Genomic DNA, 18114 nt, shown 5'->3' with positions numbered 1-18114 from the left:
GATCAATTTGGCAAACTCTGCGCAGCTCTGCATAATCTGTAGGTACTATATAGATAAAGAATTGTTATTATTATATGTGCTATAAGGGAACAAGGGAACAAGGACCCTCTTCTATAAGGGAACAAGGACCCTCTTCTAAAAGGGAACAAGGACCCTCTTCTATAAGGGAACAAGGACCCTCTTCTATAAGGGAACAAGGACCCTCTTCTATAAGGGAACAAGGACCCTCTTCTATAAGGGAACAAGGACCCTCTTCTATAAGGGAACAAGGACCCTCTTCTGTAAGGGAACAAGGACCCTCTGCTAAAAGGGAACAAGGACCCTCTTCTAAAAGGGAACAAGGACCCTCTTCTATAAGGGAACAAGGACCCTCTTCTAAAAGGGAACAAGGACCCTCTGCTAAAAGGGAACAAGGACCCTCTGCTAAAAGGGAACAAGGACCCTCTTCTATAAGGGAACAAGGACCCTCTTCTATAAGGGAACAAGGACCCTCTTCTATAAGGGAACAAGGACCCTCTTCTATAAGGGAACAAGGACCCTCTTCTATAAGGGAACAAGGACCCTCTTCTATAAGGGAACAAGGACCCTCTTCTATAAGGGAACAAGGACCCTCTTCTATAAGGGAACAAGGACCCTCTTCTATAAGGGAACAAGGACCCTCTTCTATAAGGGAACAAGGACCCTCTTCTATAAGGGAACAAGGACCCTCTGCTAAAAGGGAACAAGGACCCTCTTCTATAAGGGAACAAGGACCCTCTTCTATAAGGGAACAAGGACCCTCTGCTAAAAGGGAACAAGGACCCTCTTCTATAAGGGAACAAGGACCCTCTTCTATAAGGGAACAAGGACCCTCTTCTATAAGGGAACAAGGACCCTCTTCTATAAGGGAACAAGGACCCTCTTCTATAAGGGAACAAGGACCCTCTTCTAAAAGGGAACAAGGACCCTCTGCTAAAAGGGAACAAGGACCCTCTGCTAAAAGGGAACAAGGACCCTCTTCTATAAGGGAACAAGGACCCTCTTCTAAAAGGGAACAAGGACCCTCTGCTAAAAGGGAACAAGGACCCTCTGCTAAAAGGGAACAAGGACCCTCTTCTATAAGGGAACAAGGACCCTCTTCTATAAGGGAACAAGGACCCTCTTCTATAAGGGAACAAGGACCCTCTTCTATAAGGGAACAAGGACCCTCTTCTATAAGGGAACAAGGACCCTCTTCTATAAGGGAACAAGGACCCTCTTCTATAAGGGAACAAGGACCCTCTTCTATAAGGGAACAAGGACCCTCTTCTATAAGGGAACAAGGACCCTCTTCTATAAGGGAACAAGGACCCTCTTCTATAAGGGAACAAGGACCCTCTTCTATAAGGGAACAAGGACCCTCTTCTGTAAGGGAACAAGGACCCTCTTCTATAAGGGAACAAGGACCCTCTTCTATAAGGGAACAAGGACCCTCTTCTATAAGGGAACAAGGACCCTCTTCTATAAGGGAACAAGGACCCTCTTCTATAAGGGAACAAGGACCCTCTTCTATAAGGGAACAAGGACCCTCTTCTATAAGGGAACAAGGACCCTCTTCTATAAGGGAACAAGGACCCTCTTCTATAAGGGAACAAGGACCCTCTTCTATAAGGGAACAAGGACCCTCTTCTATAAGGGAACAAGGACCCTCTTCTATAAGGGAACAAGGACCCTCTTCTATAAGGGAACAAGGACCCTCTTCTGTAAGGGAACAAGGACCCTCTTCTATAAGGGAACAAGGACCCTCTTCTATAAGGGAACAAGGACCCTCTTCTATAAGGGAACAAGGACCCTCTTCTGTCTGCGTCTACCTCCATGTGACTGATCCGAGAGGGTGAAAAATCAGAGGGAAATAAATCATGTTGATTAAATGTGACAAATATCCCAAGAGAAGACCCCGCCCCCATGACTCCCATGACCTCTAAACTCCAACGCTCATCCATAATACTGCCCTCTAGAGGCGAAAAACTCATTTTGATACAAGGTTAAGAAAAAAACACAAACAGCTGAGTTTTAAATTTTTTTTAATTTAAAATATATATATATCTTAATTTCACTGAAACACTGATAGAACTGACTATAGTTATCACTTTACAAAAACATTACACGGTCATAAAAATGATGCATGAAAAAAATGCCGATATATGAAAATAAGCGACGCCCGACATTGTCTCTTTATGTGGATTTTGGTTACGCTGTGGACATAGTATACAGCACATGCATACAGTATACAGCACATCGCCTACACACACACATCTATATATATATACTAAGGGAAGAATAGTGGGAGGAGACCATCTTAACTCTTCATGTGCCGGCGGCTGAGTTTACTATGAATGACCCCGGGGTAAGAAGGTGTTTTGGGTGATTTTTGCGCCTTTCGCCTCGGATGAGACTACGGAATGGATAATAACTGGGGATCATGGACCTCGATCTGTCTGGTAGCAGCTCGTTCATGTTACATTGATGATGGAGTCAATGGATACAACGACAAACATGAGACATGAGATGGTTCATACCGGTCCATGGACTTCTATAAATGACACAATTGTTTATGGGAATGTTGTGATCCCTGCGGTTGCTTCTAGTTTATAAATCCCTATTTTGGGAAATATGTGAAGGAACTTTTAGTTAACTGTGGGGTAATCCCCGCCGCACGATGGAACGTTGGGGACAAGGGTTTTGCACCATGGAGGACACTCAGTCCATTGTCTTCAGTAGGATTTGTGTAATGCTACACTTCTCCTGCGGGGGCGCTGCACGAACATTGATTGATGTTAAACTTCCACTGAGATTATGGATAATCGCTGCATATGAGCAGTCGGACTTATCCTATGCAGAATTCACAGGAAACCCGCCACCCTATTTGAGGGTCCTTGATTCCAGGGGCTGGTCACTGACTTTTTAATTCTTTCCATACTGTGCATAATACTGCCAGAGGAGAACTCTCACTTCCTGACCCTCGTCACAAGCCTCTCACTCCAAACCAGTTCCCTGCACTGTGCTGAAGAGACGCAACCAGGGCAAAACAGCTCTGTCTACAGCCGGGAGTCTGTTCCTTCTGGAATACACAGACTGGTTTGGCTTGATGGTAAGGAGACTGCCTCACAGGGTAGCAAAAGAGGCAATGTATTTCTTATGGGAAATGTATTTGCATATTGCATTGATAGCCCTCAATGTATGAGCGGAGCATCGCTGCTGCCCCTGTACTTACAGAGGAATCTATCAAATGTTCTGTGCTGGGGGGGGAGAAGCTCCTGAATACTGAGAACTAAACTCCAAGGCATCTGCAGGGGCTCCAGCTTTGGATACTGTGGCAGCAGATATACAGTGATATACATTGACAGCTGCTCCCTACGCACAATATAGGGCAAAACTCAGGTGGTGGCAGAAACCAGAAGCCGCTGCTGATTAATCGTAGGACGACCAAAGTAACAAATAAACTGTATATGGCAAAATATGGCAAGACAAAGAGCAGCTGCTCCACCGCTGGAATATATAGGGAGCATAAACCTGACCCCATAGTTTCTTAAAAGTCTCGTCAGTGGGTTTGGCCAATAACAAGTCAACAGATTCACGAAAGTTTTAAAAACATTGATCAAGATTAACAAGCAATTTTTTAAAACTTTTTTTTAGTGATGAGAAGATCCCAGTCAGGTCCATGGAGAATATTGCAGGATCAGATCCCAGAACACAAGCTGCAGCCAGAACTTCAGGTCCATGCAGAACATTACAGGATCAGATCCCAGAACACAAGCTGCAGCCAGAACTTCAGGTCCATGCAGAACATTACAGGATCAGATCCCAGAACACAAACTGCAGCCAGAACTTCAGGTCCATGCAGAACATTACAGGATCAGATCCCAGAACACAAACTGCAGCCAGAACTTCAGGTCCATGCAGAACATTACAGGATCAGATCCCAGAACACAAGCTGCAGCCAGAACTTCAGGTCCATGCAGAACATTACAGGATCAGATCCCAGAACACAAGCTGCAGCCAGAACTTCAGGTCCATGCAGAACATTACAGGATCAGATCCCAGAACACAAGCTGCAGCCAGAACTTCAGGTCCATGCAGAACATTACAGGATCAGATCCCAGAACACAAGCTGCAGCCAGAACTTCAGGTCCATGCAGAACATTACAGGATCAGATCCCAGAACACAAGCTGCAGCCAGAACTTCAGGTCCATGCAGAACATTACAGGATCAGATCCCAGAACACAAACTGCAGCCAGAACTTCAGGTCCATGCAGAACATTACAGGATCAGATCCCAGAACACAAGCTGCAGCCAGAACTTCAGGTCCATGCAGAACATTACAGGATCAGATCCCAGAACACAAACTGCAGCCAGAACTTCAGGTCCATGCAGAACATTACAGGATCAGATCCCAGAACACAAGCTGCAGCCAGAACTTCAGGTCCATGCAGAACATTACAGGATCAGATCCCAGAACACAAACTGCAGCCAGAACTTCAGGTCCATGCAGAACATTACAGGATCAGATCCCAGAACACAAACTGCAGCCAGAACTTCAGGTCCATGCAGAACATTACAGGATCAGATCCCAGAACACAAACTGCAGCCAGAACTTCAGGTCCATGCAGAACATTACAGGATCAGATCCCAGAACACAAACTGCAGCCAGAACTTCAGGTCCATGCAGAACATTACAGGATCAGATCCCAGAACACAAACTGCAGCCAGAACTTCAGGTTCGGGTTTGGTCGTTAGTCCTGCAATTAACACCCGACATCAGTCCTGGCACCTGAACTCTGTAAATGGTGAACACTTTGCCAGTTTCCTGAGGATCATTGCTCCCTGTGATGTCAACAATCTCTCAGAAATGGTGGGGAGTAACGTGGTGGGTTTCCTCCGGGTCCTCTGGCTTCCTCCCACACTCCAAAACATAATAGGGCAGATTTACTTACCCGGTCCATTCGCGATCCAGCGGCGCGTTCTCTGCGTTGGATTCAGGTCTTCCGGCGATTCACTAAGGTAGTGCGCCCGATGTCCACCAGGTGTCGCTGCTGCGCTGAATTGCATCGGAATGCACTGAAGTTCACTAAGCCGGGCACAGGTAAGCGCTTGACAAGCGACACATTTTTTAAAAAAATACGGCGGTTTCTCCGACGGCCACGCCCCCCGATTTCTGTCACATGCATGCCGGCGCCGATGCGACACAATCCGATCGCGTGCGCCAAAATCCCCGGGCAATTCAGGGAAAATCAGCGTAAAACGGTAAAATTCGGGTAACGCAGTGTAAAAACGCGATTCGGGCCCTTAGTAAATGACCCCCAATGTTTAGATTGTGAGTTCCAATAGGGACAGGGATCAATTTGGCAAACTCTGCGCAGCTCTGCATAATCTGTAGGTACTATATAGATAAAGAATTGTTATTATTATATGTGCTATAAGGGAACAAGGGAACAAGGACCCTCTTCTATAAGGGAACAAGGACCCTCTTCTAAAAGGGAACAAGGACCCTCTTCTATAAGGGAACAAGGACCCTCTTCTATAAGGGAACAAGGACCCTCTTCTATAAGGGAACAAGGACCCTCTTCTATAAGGGAACAAGGACCCTCTTCTATAAGGGAACAAGGACCCTCTTCTATAAGGGAACAAGGACCCTCTTCTATAAGGGAACAAGGACCCTCTTCTATAAGGGAACAAGGACCCTCTTCTATAAGGGAACAAGGACCCTCTTCTATAAGGGAACAAGGACCCTCTTCTAAAAGGGAACAAGGACCCTCTTCTATAAGGGAACAAGGACCCTCTTCTATAAGGGAACAAGGACCCTCTTCTATAAGGGAACAAGGACCCTCTTCTATAAGGGAACAAGGACCCTCTTCTGTAAGGGAACAAGGACCCTCTGCTAAAAGGGAACAAGGACCCTCTTCTAAAAGGGAACAAGGACCCTCTTCTATAAGGGAACAAGGACCCTCTTCTAAAAGGGAACAAGGACCCTCTGCTAAAAGGGAACAAGGACCCTCTGCTAAAAGGGAACAAGGACCCTCTTCTATAAGGGAACAAGGACCCTCTTCTAAAAGGGAACAAGGACCCTCTGCTAAAAGGGAACAAGGACCCTCTGCTAAAAGGGAACAAGGACCCTCTTCTATAAGGGAACAAGGACCCTCTTCTAAAAGGGAACAAGGACCCTCTGCTAAAAGGGAACAAGGACCCTCTGCTAAAAGGGAACAAGGACCCTCTTCTATAAGGGAACAAGGACCCTCTTCTATAAGGGAACAAGGACCCTCTTCTATAAGGGAACAAGGACCCTCTTCTATAAGGGAACAAGGACCCTCTTCTATAAGGGAACAAGGACCCTCTTCTATAAGGGAACAAGGACCCTCTTCTATAAGGGAACAAGGACCCTCTTCTATAAGGGAACAAGGACCCTCTTCTGTAAGGGAACAAGGACCCTCTTCTATAAGGGAACAAGGACCCTCTTCTATAAGGGAACAAGGACCCTCTTCTATAAGGGAACAAGGACCCTCTTCTATAAGGGAACAAGGACCCTCTTCTATAAGGGAACAAGGACCCTCTTCTATAAGGGAACAAGGACCCTCTTCTATAAGGGAACAAGGACCCTCTTCTATAAGGGAACAAGGACCCTCTTCTATAAGGGAACAAGGACCCTCTTCTATAAGGGAACAAGGACCCTCTTCTATAAGGGAACAAGGACCCTCTTCTATAAGGGAACAAGGACCCTCTTCTATAAGGGAACAAGGACCCTCTTCTATAAGGGAACAAGGACCCTCTTCTGTAAGGGAACAAGGACCCTCTTCTATAAGGGAACAAGGACCCTCTTCTGTAAGGGAACAAGGACCCTCTTCTATAAGGGAACAAGGACCCTCTTCTATAAGGGAACAAGGACCCTCTTCTATAAGGGAACAAGGACCCTCTTCTGTCTGCGTCTACCTCCATGTGACTGATCCGAGAGGGTGAAAAATCAGAGGGAAATAAATCATGTTGATTAAATGTGACAAATATCCCAAGAGAAGACCCCGCCCCCATGACTCCCATGACCTCTAAACTCCAACGCTCATCCATAATACTGCCCTCTAGAGGCGAAAAACTCATTTTGATACAAGGTTAAGAAAAAAACACAAACAGCTGAGTTTTAAATTTTTTTTAATTTAAAATATATATATATATCTTAATTTCACTGAAACACTGATAGAACTGACTATAGTTATCACTTTACAAAAACATTACACGGTCATAAAAATGATGCATGAAAAAAATGCCGATATATGAAAATAAGCGACGCCCGACATTGTCTCTTTATGTGGATTTTGGTTACGCTGTGGACATAGTATACAGCACATGCATACAGTATACAGCACATCGCCTACACACACATGTATATATATACTAAGGGAAGAATAGTGGGAGGAGACAATCTTAACTCTTCATGTGCCGGCGGCTGAGTTTACTATGAATGACCCCGGGGTAAGAAGGTGTTTTGGGTGATTTTTGCGCCTTTCGCCTCGGATGAGACTACGGATTGGATAATAACTGGGGATTATGGACCTCGATCTGTCTGGTAGCAGCTCGTTCATGTTACATTGATGATGGAGTCAATGGATACAACGACAAACATGAGACATGAGATGGTTCATACCGGTCCATGGACTTCTATAAATGACACAATTGTTTATGGGAATGTTGTGATCCCTGCGGTTGCTTCTAGTTTATAAATCCCTATTTTGGGAAATATGTGAAGGAACTTTTAGTTAACTGTGGGGTAATCCCCGCCGCACGATGGAACGTTGGGGACAAGGGTTTTGCACCATGGAGGACACTCAGTCCATTGTCTTCAGTAGGATTTGTGTAATGCTACACTTCTCCTGCGGGGGCGCTGCACGAACATTGATTGATGTTAAACTTCCACTGAGATTATGGATAATCGCTGCATATGAGCAGTCGGACTTATCCTATGCAGAATTCATAGGAAACCCGCCACCCTATTTGAGGGTCCTTGATTCCAGGGGCTGGTCACTGACTTTTTAATTCTTTCCATACTGTGCATAATACTGCCAGAGGAGAACTCTCACTTCCTGACCCTCGTCACAAGCCTCTCACTCCAAACCAGTTCCCTGCACTGTGCTGAAGAGACGCAACCAGGGCAAAACAGCTCTGTCTACAGCCGGGAGTCTGTTCCTTCTGGAATACACAGACTGGTTTGGCTTGATGGTAAGGAGACTGCCTCACAGGGTAGCAAAAGAGGCAATGTATTTCTTATGGGAAATGTATTTGCATATTGCATTGATAGCCCTCAATGTATGAGCGGAGCATCGCTGCTGCCCCTGTACTTAGAGAGGAATCTATCAAATGTTCTGTGCTGGGGGGGGAGAAGCTCCTGAATACTGAGAACTAAACTCCAAGGCATCTCCAGGGGCTCCAGCTTTGGATACTGTGGCAGCAGATATACAGTGATATACATTGACAGCTGCTCCCTACACACAATATAGGGCAAAACTCAGGTGGTGGCAGAAACCAGAAGCCGCTGCTGATTAATCGTAGGACGACCAAAGTAACAAATAAACTGTATATGGCAAAATATGGCAAGACAAAGAGCAGCTGCTCCACCGCTGGAATAAATAGGGAGCATAAACCTCACCCCATAGTTTCTTAAAAGTCTCGTCAGTGGGTTTGGCCAATAACAAGTCAACAGATTCACGAAAGTTTTAAAAACATTGATCAAGATTAACAAGCAATTTTTTAAAACTTTTTTTTAGTGATGAGAAGATCCCAGTCAGGTCCATGGAGAATATTGCAGGTTCAGATCCCAGAACACAAACTGCAGCCAGAACTTCAGGTCCATGCAGAACATTACAGGATCAGATCCCAGAACACAAGCTGCAGCCAGAACTTTAGGTCCATGCAGAACATTACAGGATCAGATCCCAGAACACAAACTGCAGCCAGAACTTTAGGTCCATGCAGAACATTACAGGATCAGATCCCAGAACACAAACTGCAGCCAGAACTTCAGGTCCATGCAGAACATTACAGGATCAGATCCCAGAACACAAACTGCAGCCAGAACTTCAGGTCCATGCAGAACATTACAGGATCAGATCCCAGAACACAAGCTGCAGCCAGAACTTCAGGTCCATGCAGAACATTACAGGATCAGATCCCAGAACACAAACTGCAGCCAGAACTTCAGGTCCATGCAGAACATTACAGGATCAGATCCCAGAACACAAACTGCAGCCAGAACTTCAGGTCCATGCAGAACATTACAGGATCAGATCCCAGAACACAAGCTGCAGCCAGAACTTCAGGTCCATGCAGAACATTACAGGATCAGATCCCAGAACACAAGCTGCAGCCAGAAGTTCAGGTTCGGGTTTGGTCGTTAGTCCTGCAATTAACAGGACATCAGTGCTGGCACCTAAACGCTATAAAAGGGGAACACTCCGCCATTTTCCCGAGGATCATTGCTCCCTGTGATGTCAACAATCTCTCAGAAATGGTGGGGAGTAACGTGAGTCGTACCAGTCAGGGTTAATGTTTCGGTTTCGGACCCGAACCAGAACCGACCCATAACAGCTCTGATCATTCCTGCACTTAAAATACTAAAAACCTGCAGCTTTTGAATGACTGTTAATGTGGAGATGATGTGGATTCCGACTTACATAATTCTGCTCCCTTTACCCTCCCACCTGGCATTGGCTCTAAAACCTAAACTCATCAATGACAATGGATATGTCCCTCACTTCTGCCGGCTCCATCACTTCTGCCGGCTCCCTCACTTCTGCCGGCTCCATCCCTGCTTCCGGCTCCGCAGGAGATCATTTCCATTTGTTTCTTATTAACCCGGCACCTGAGTTATTCATTAAGCAGATTGTGAAGACAGATAATTAGCGCGGCCGCCATGTTTCTGATATAACAGAGATAATTCAGACCTTGACTAATAACTCGGGAGATCAGAGAAAACAAACAAATAGGAAGCGGTAATAAAAAATCATAAATTGGAACTGAAAGCCTAAATATTGAGCTGCGGCTCGTAATAAGCGGAGGGGGGGGGGGTTCACAATATTTACGGAATTGTAATCACAGCATTTCCACAATGAGAATAGAATCCTCGTACTGAGACTCGGTGCCAGCGCCCAAGGAGCCTCCGCAGCACTAAAAATAATGATAATCAATAGCAAAATAAGTTCTCCGGTGGCATAAAAATACACCAGAGACGCTACAGGGCAGCGAGTGGCACCAATAACACTGAAGCCTGGATAGCGACTAATGTCACCCACATTCTACAAGTTATTTTTATAAGCAATACATTCTGTATACAGTGTCGGACTGGCCCACCAGATCCCCAGAGGATCCTCCGGTGGGCCCAGACTCTAACCTGTTATTGGACCCCGTAGACACATCAGTAGATACCTAATTTGTAGGATCTATCCCCTGGGAGATGATGAGGTGTGGGCCCCCGGAACCTCTGACACTGTCTTTATAGATCAGAAAATTAGACATTCCCCATTAGGCATCGTGATATGAGCTGTGTTTACCATAATAAGGGCCACCATAGGTTGGAGGTTTAATACTAACTCTAGAACCAAGTAAACCGAGCACTGACATTCCGGTGTGCGCCCCCTCTGGCAGGATCCGCTCTTCTTTCAGCTTCTTATGCCCTTGTTTTTACAAAATAGGAAAACAAATATGCAAATAAGCCTTAGGAGCTCCAGACTCAATTGACAGTTATGCAGCTTGGAGCCCCACAGGCTCATTTGTTATGATTTTTTTTTTCAAAAACCAGGGCATAAGAAGCTAAAAGAAGAGCAGATCGTGCTAGAGGGGGCACACACCAGTATGTCAGTGCTTGGTTTACAATCCTTCATCCTGGTGGTAGATTTCCTTTAAGACTCATTTGTGCCAAACCTTACCGAATCTTCTGGGTCGGTAAAATTGTTGAGAATAGATTGGGGTGGTTGGAAAGTTGATATCGCCATGGTCCCCATGATGGAGGAGGCCAATTGGCTCTTGTGCTATCCCTATAATACAGACCATTTTTAAGACGCTATAAAACAGCAATACAAATACACATGATATAAACTCCTTGTACAAAAAACAGTTTTGTAGAGTGAAATACGCACCAAAAACACACAGACTACCGATACAGATACATAGGGGACATAATAATATATTGGCAAAGCGGATGGAGAGTAATTCCTTCATCATAGCACAGAACAGAATGTGAAATTAGATACATTTTTACCAAATATTTATGTGTTTTTGTTATTTTGTATTAGCAGAAGAAACTATACAATAAAATGTGTAATAGGGCACAACCAGACTCGGCCAATCGGGTAAAGGGATCCAGAGGTGACCCAAATCCTTTCTATAGTACTGACATTCTGGACCTGGTTAAGGATGAGTGGACCCGTTCAAGTTCCCGGGTGTTACCCTTCAAAGTTGCCTGGAAAGTCTCCGATCCTAGAGTAAGTGGCAGTGGGCCGGTGGCATTTAAATAGTTAACACCCGCAATCGGAACATTGTGGTTCAGGTCCAATCATCACTAGTTCTGGTAAGTAAGGGTCCACATTATGAAATCTGGGGCTACAAGGGTCTCCTCACTGTGGGGTAAAGGGTACGGAGGTGTTTTACTACTGACCCTGCTTAGAGAATGTAATGCTGGGCCACGAAAATTGCAAAAATCAAAAGCACCACAAATAGTGTATCAAAAAGTGCAGCCTAAGACATTTAAGTGAATGGGGCTCAACTGCAATACCAGGCCCCACCTGTAGACATGAGTGGAGCTGTTCCAAAAACTAAGTTAACTTTCATTCTATTTCTACTCCCGATCTGCCCTCCCTATGATATATTCTTTGGTCGCTATAATCCTCTTCCTTCCTGAATAATACAGAAGACAACTAACTGATCGAAAATAGCGATCGGGGGACTAAACATCAATAGTGCAAAATCATATTCCCTCATATGTCATGTACTTGGTCCCCTGAATAAATTTAGGTTTATTTTGCAGAAATCAGTCGTTGCACATGAGGAGTTTTCTCAGCAGTCGCTTTCCATGAATTTTTTGTTCTCTCTGATATTAAATAGGGAAGAGGAGAAAAGCCAAAGTAAGAGGAGAAGGAAGCCGTTTCCTCTGATTTATGACAAAGTATCTTATTGTTACCTTCCGTACTATTGATTTCTGCAAAGTTTGTTGAGAAGTTACTGACCAATTACATTGCACTGATAAATGAATGAATCCGATCATGTGGTAGAAGTGAGATCCTCTCATATCATCAGCAGTTTACCGGATCTACACCCAAATCTGCACCAATACCCCTGGGCGGGGCCAGCTTTAAGTCAGAGGAATGTAGAAAATGGGGGTTATTTATCATGGGTTTTCATGGGCTTTTTGGCATAACTTCTGGGACTTTTTTCTGCATTTTGAGACATTTTTGGGACTTTTTGAAAAAATAATCCCCAGACAGAAAATAAACCATAAGAACATTTATTAAAGGGCCAAAGCCCCTTTAATGAATCTGATGGGCAACGAAGCTCCAAAAACAGACCTAGAACTGTCCCAAGGAGCCGTCTAATGATAAATAGCCCCCAAATGTCTTTATTGGGTAAGAGCGGGGATTGTCTGCACAATGTAAGGTAATGTAGATGTTCACATTGAAACTACTAAACCTACACAAGTTACAAAAGGCACAAAGTGATAGAATATGTACGACCCCAACACGTTGTTCAAAGGTTTGCCCGAAAAATATACATTCATATCTAACCATAACCATAACAATGGGCTGCACTGGCCCATAACAAAGTACCAGAAGGTCCTCCAGTGCTCAGTAATGGGCCTCAGAGGTCCAGCAAGAGACAACCCAATGTGAGGGTTACTAGGGTCTATTACCAAGGGTCTGAAGGCGCTTGGGCCCCACAATCCTTTCATATCTGGAGGATGGGGTGTAGGCTCGTCTATCTTTGCTGCTCCCATAGAGCCGTTTAGAGAGTGGCCTTGCAGGGGCAAACTCTACATTCGACCCAATTACGGGAAGGGAGTAAGGAGACCAATGTTCTCTAGATAGTTCTGTGGATATGTCAGAAATAGACAGAAGAATCCAACACTGAAAATCAAATTCTCATCCCTTCCTGTAAGTGATTGCAAAGATAAGTTGCCCCTATAATGCTGGTTGGTGAGATATCTGGTATTGTCAGGTTGTCCTACCCATAAATTTATGTTGGCAGAACCCAACAATGTATGAATCTATACGTGGCCGTCCTAAACCTTATGTATGTATCATGGTGAATCCATGTGAAGGACACAGCATGAAGGCACATGGAGCCATAGTTACTTCATGTGCTACGGTATGGTACCAGGGCTATTCTATTGCATTATGGGCTAAAATCATTGAGTTTCTATTTGAATAACTTTTTTCTTCTGTGGAAACTTCTCCTCAATCTTCGAAGTCTGATTTGTATCTTTGGCGAGTGACAGAATGTGCATCATTTATCTGAATTTTAGTTTGTGGTTAGAAACACTCATTTTAGTTGATTTATGTCTTCAGCTTAAATGAGAGTTTCCAACCACTTAGGAGAAGACAGATAAGATACATTTACTAAGACATCAGTTTGCTCATTCGAGGGATTTCTCTGCATAGCCAGCTAGCAGGGCGTTTGAGATGGGGCAGTTACAGGAGAGAAACAAGGAAAAGTTTTAATGAAAACCTGATTTTAGCCCAAATAGATGAAGTGCAATAATGAATTGTACCTGAAGTTGTGTATAACTTTCACAGATTCAGATTATGCTTCATGTTATCACATAAAGTTTCTAGGAAATCCAAGTGTCCTCTTTATCTACTATTGAGAACCTAGAAATATAAGCACTTGGAAAATCCGATGATTAAAGTGTCTCACGACATCTGCATTACAATTTAATATAAAAAATATATTTTTAAAATGTTTACAGTATATCAATATAACTATAAGTCTTAAAGCTCTTATTTTAATACAAATCTCTGAAATCCCTGCACAGACGTAGAGTCATATGGTAATTTTCTGGTTGCTGCCACCACTAGGGGGAGCTCACTGCACAATATGTTATCATTGAGTTCAATGTCCACACTAATGGCTTCCACTGGTATAGCACAGCAACGATTCAAAACTGGAGACTCCGATACTTAGAATAATGGACACCTACATTTCCCATAATACCCCCATTTATTATAATAGGGATTGTTTTGCCTCCTTTTGGGGTGTTCTTATTTTAACAGACAAGTAGTCCTGCCTGCAGGAACATTTAGTTCATAACTCTGAATGGAATCTACGGTGCAGATATAAAGATAGTTTTACTTATCTAGAGTTATATAGATAATTGCTTGTTGTCAGCTCCAGAGCTCCCTCTAGTGGTGGCGGCAGGACACAATTTTATAAAAATTACTTTACAATAAGGAGTGAACATATAGAGATATATGATAAGACATTGGGGCTCATTTACTAAGGGCTCCGCAGCCGCACTTTCGGCGGGTTTCCCGAATTTTTCCGTTTTGCGCCAAATTCCGCCTGGATTTTGGTGCACGCGATCGGCTTTCACGCAACAGAAATCGGGGGCATGGCCTTCGGAAAACCCGATGGATTCGGAAAAAACGAGGAATTTAAAAAACGAAATGTGTCGCAAGATCACGCACTTACATGCACCAGGGAGAAGAAGGTGAACTCCGGCGGACCTCGGCGCAGCAGCGACACCTGCTGGATATCGGGCGCACGACCTTAGTGAATCCCGGCAGAACCCGAATCCACGTCGGAGAATGCGCCGCTGGATCGCGACTGGACCGGGTAAGTAAATGAGCCCCATTGAATTTAGATGGAATGGGTGGGTATCCTCTTTAAAGGGTTATTCCATATTCACAGGGTATCCAGCAGATGTCCCATAGACGCAGGACCAAACATAGTGCAAATATCTATGACAAATGTTTCATTGCTCACTACAGACAGCAGTCAGAAACCTAGAGGTTGTCCTCCTTCTAACCACCATTTTTCCATCTGGAACAATCTTGAATCACAGATTTTTATGCAGTTTTCTGAACCAAAGCCGGGTTCCTGTTGGATCGCTTTCAGTCTTTGACTCAAAAGCCTCTATTGCAAAATCTGTCTCCTTCAATGGGACCATGAGGACCCTGAGCAGAGTCACCGAGACTTCGATTTTAGCTACGGTGCCTTAGCTGAGTCTCCGTTTCCTTGCAAAAGCTTGATATAACTTAGTGTGAACATATCCTTAGAGTCTGGTGATATCTGGTTTTGCAGCTCAGCAATTCAATCCCCGTGGATATAACTGACCTGCAATACCGGCCATAGTCCATTACAAGAGCGAGGCCACGTCTTCGACATCCCCTTTAAGAAGCCTGGCCTGGCTCCTTCCTATACTAAGTGCTGTTATGGAATGTATGGACAGACACCCTGTATATAAACTGTATATAAATATAGAACTTCTTATACGTCCATTTGGAATATGATAGCGATAAGCAGAGAAAATAACACAATTAACATCATGAAATTGACAGATTGAGTAAAAGTCGTTCCCTTAGATGAACACAAATGTGGAATCTACGTCCTCTGTATCTCGCTATACAGCAGCCAGTCTTTTACATGTGTCTAAGCTTATACGGTCGTCACATAATGTATATACATAGATACATAGATACATTGACTATGGAGCACACGCAGCCTTCGGGTTGGGCTTATACCTTGACCCATGGGCAACAAAGTCACAGTGGGCGTCCTGGGCTATGCAACTCCAGGCAGGACAAGGATAAAGCAGGACTATGATGATTGCCGTACCCATTCCCCAAGCCCAGTGGGTGCTGCCGTACCCAACACCCATCCCCCAAGCCCAGTGGGTGCTACCGTATACAAAACCCATCCCCCAAGCCCAGTGGGTCCTGCCGTATCCAACACCCATCCCCCAAGCCCAGTGGGTCCTGCCGTACCCAACACCCATCCCCCAAGCCCAGTGGGTCCTGCCGTACCCAACACCCATTCCCCAAGCCCAGTGGGTCCTGCCGTACCCAACACCCATTCCCCAAGCCCAGTGGGTGCTGCCGTACCCAACACCCATCCCCCAAGCCCAGTGGGTGCTACCGTATACAAAACCCATCCCCCAAGCCCAGTGGGTCCTGCCGTATCCAACACCCATCCCCCAAGCCCAGTGGGTCCTGCCGTACCCAACACCCATCCCCCAAGCCCAGTGGGTCCTGCCGTATCCAACACCCATCCCCCAAGCCCAGTGGGCTAAGGCAGACCCTCCTTTTAATACTTTTTTCCATGGGACCTCATAATAAAGCCCGGTAAGTCAGCACTGACATGTATAACGATGAGTCCATATCCGTTCTTCTGTCTGGCACTTGTTACTTTTGAGGTAGAGTAAACACAACAACAAAGACCCTCCCCCCCCCCTCTACATTTCGTGATTGTCGTGGTCTCGAATCCATCAGATTACAGCTTGAAATCTTCCTCCACACACAACTGCGAGAGCGTCTTCTTTATCCGCAGCGCGGTGAGGCGAGCCTTGCCGTTGGCGTACCAGCATTCCCTCATGATCCTGCCCACGACCCTCAGAGCCTGGAAAACATTTAGAATTTAGTAAATACAGTTGTATTTTAGAAAAAGAATTGGGGCATTATACAGCAGATTTTTCTAAAAGTGTCTAAACTTTAGACAAAGTTAGACAAGTTAATTTGCACATGAGTTTTCATAGTTTTAAAGCGTAACTTAACTTCCGATAACTGTAATGAGGGACATAGATAATGAGCCCTGACTCTGAAGCCCCCCCCCCCCATAAGGCCACACCTACTTGCCAGTACGGGACAACTTGAAAATGGTCCATACCCATGCCAAATTGCAAACACATAACAATACAAACAGTGAAGAATAGTCAACAAGCCGGGTCACAACAGAGATAGTTATTACAAAAAAGGCCTAGAGACGGCCTCACTAAGACCAATTAGTCAAGAAAGAAATATATGTTAAAACAACTATCTTTATTCGTATATATTTTAAAAGAGAAATTGGTATGGGCAACACAAGAATTCTTAAAAATCTACAGTCAGTAAGGCCAGCAATGTGAGATTTAATATATAATTATATGTTTGTGGGCGGAGTGTTGTGTGTAGTACTGGTTTATTATTCGTATACACCTAGTTGGCGAAAAAGTAATGTGGCGTTTGTTTATTGTTTTCGATCATTTACTATGGACCCGAATCGCTGTTTTCCGTCGGGTTTCCCGAATATTACCGTTTTGCGGCGAATTACCCCAGGTTTTTGGCGCATGCGATTGGATTGTGGCGCATCGGCGCCGGCATGCAAACAACAGAAATCGGGGGCGTGGCCGTCGGAAAAGCCAACGGATTCAGAAAAACCGCCGTATTTAAAAAAAAAAAAGTTTTGCGTGACACGCACTTACCTGCACCCAGGATAGAATAGTGAACTCCAGCGGACTTCAGCGCAGCAGGAACACCTGGTGGACAACGGGCGCACGACCTTAGTGAATCCCGGCCGGACCCGATTCAGCGCCGGAGAACGTGCCGCTGGATCGCAAATGGACCGGGTAAGTAAATGTGCCCCAAAGTCTCTATTCACTCGTAGCTGGATGGAGGACACTGTATAGTTTGGACACTAGATACATTTTTAGATACAGAGTAACCTTCTTCACTTGTATCTATTGGTTCTAATCTGAGTATCATTCAATTCGTTTGGCTCTCTGACTGCTAAATAAAACAGAAAACACTACAGCCCCCCCCCCCCCCCGACATGTTTCACCACCTTACAGGGCTAAGTGTGAGCACGAACTGTGGCGTGCTGACAGATATAACCTTCGTTTGGGCTCTCATAGCTGACGTCAGATCCTTCTCGAAAGTCGCTACAGCAGTACAGTTACGTACCTACAATCAGGTAAGTGTGCGCATGCGAAAGGACTTATGTTTTCTATATATATATATATAGGAACCAACGCGGCTGCGTGGGGTGTTAGGGACAACAGAGATAGCAATGAAGTACATAATCACAGAAGCAGTAGAGTAGTCTGAACAGGAGCCGAGATACCAGAAACACAGCAAACAGAGTCTCACAACCGA

The 18114-nt window shown here is 44.8% G+C and overlaps 1 protein-coding gene across 2 annotated transcripts in view; it reads right to left on the bottom strand.

Annotated features, from left to right (window-relative positions):
• Nucleotides 1-6786: 6786 nt before the first annotated feature.
• Nucleotides 6787-18114, bottom strand: part of ACVR1C (activin A receptor type 1C) — a 96746-nt gene continuing 85418 nt past the window's right edge. The window contains exon 9 of one of the 2 annotated variants that reach the window (XM_072122464.1): nucleotides 6787-16603. In XM_072122464.1, the coding sequence (XP_071978565.1) occupies nucleotides 16478-16603 (126 nt within the window). In that variant the 3' untranslated portion in view covers nucleotides 6787-16477. The remainder of the gene's footprint in view (nucleotides 16604-18114) is intronic. The other variant, XM_072122465.1, reaches the window with a different exon arrangement.

This window comes from Engystomops pustulosus, chromosome 8, assembly GCF_040894005.1.
Source record: "Engystomops pustulosus chromosome 8, aEngPut4.maternal, whole genome shotgun sequence".
Taxonomy (NCBI): Eukaryota; Metazoa; Chordata; class Amphibia; order Anura; family Leptodactylidae; genus Engystomops; species Engystomops pustulosus.
The sequence above is the reverse complement of the archived record's forward strand: the minus strand, read 5'-3'. Positions and strand labels throughout refer to the sequence as shown.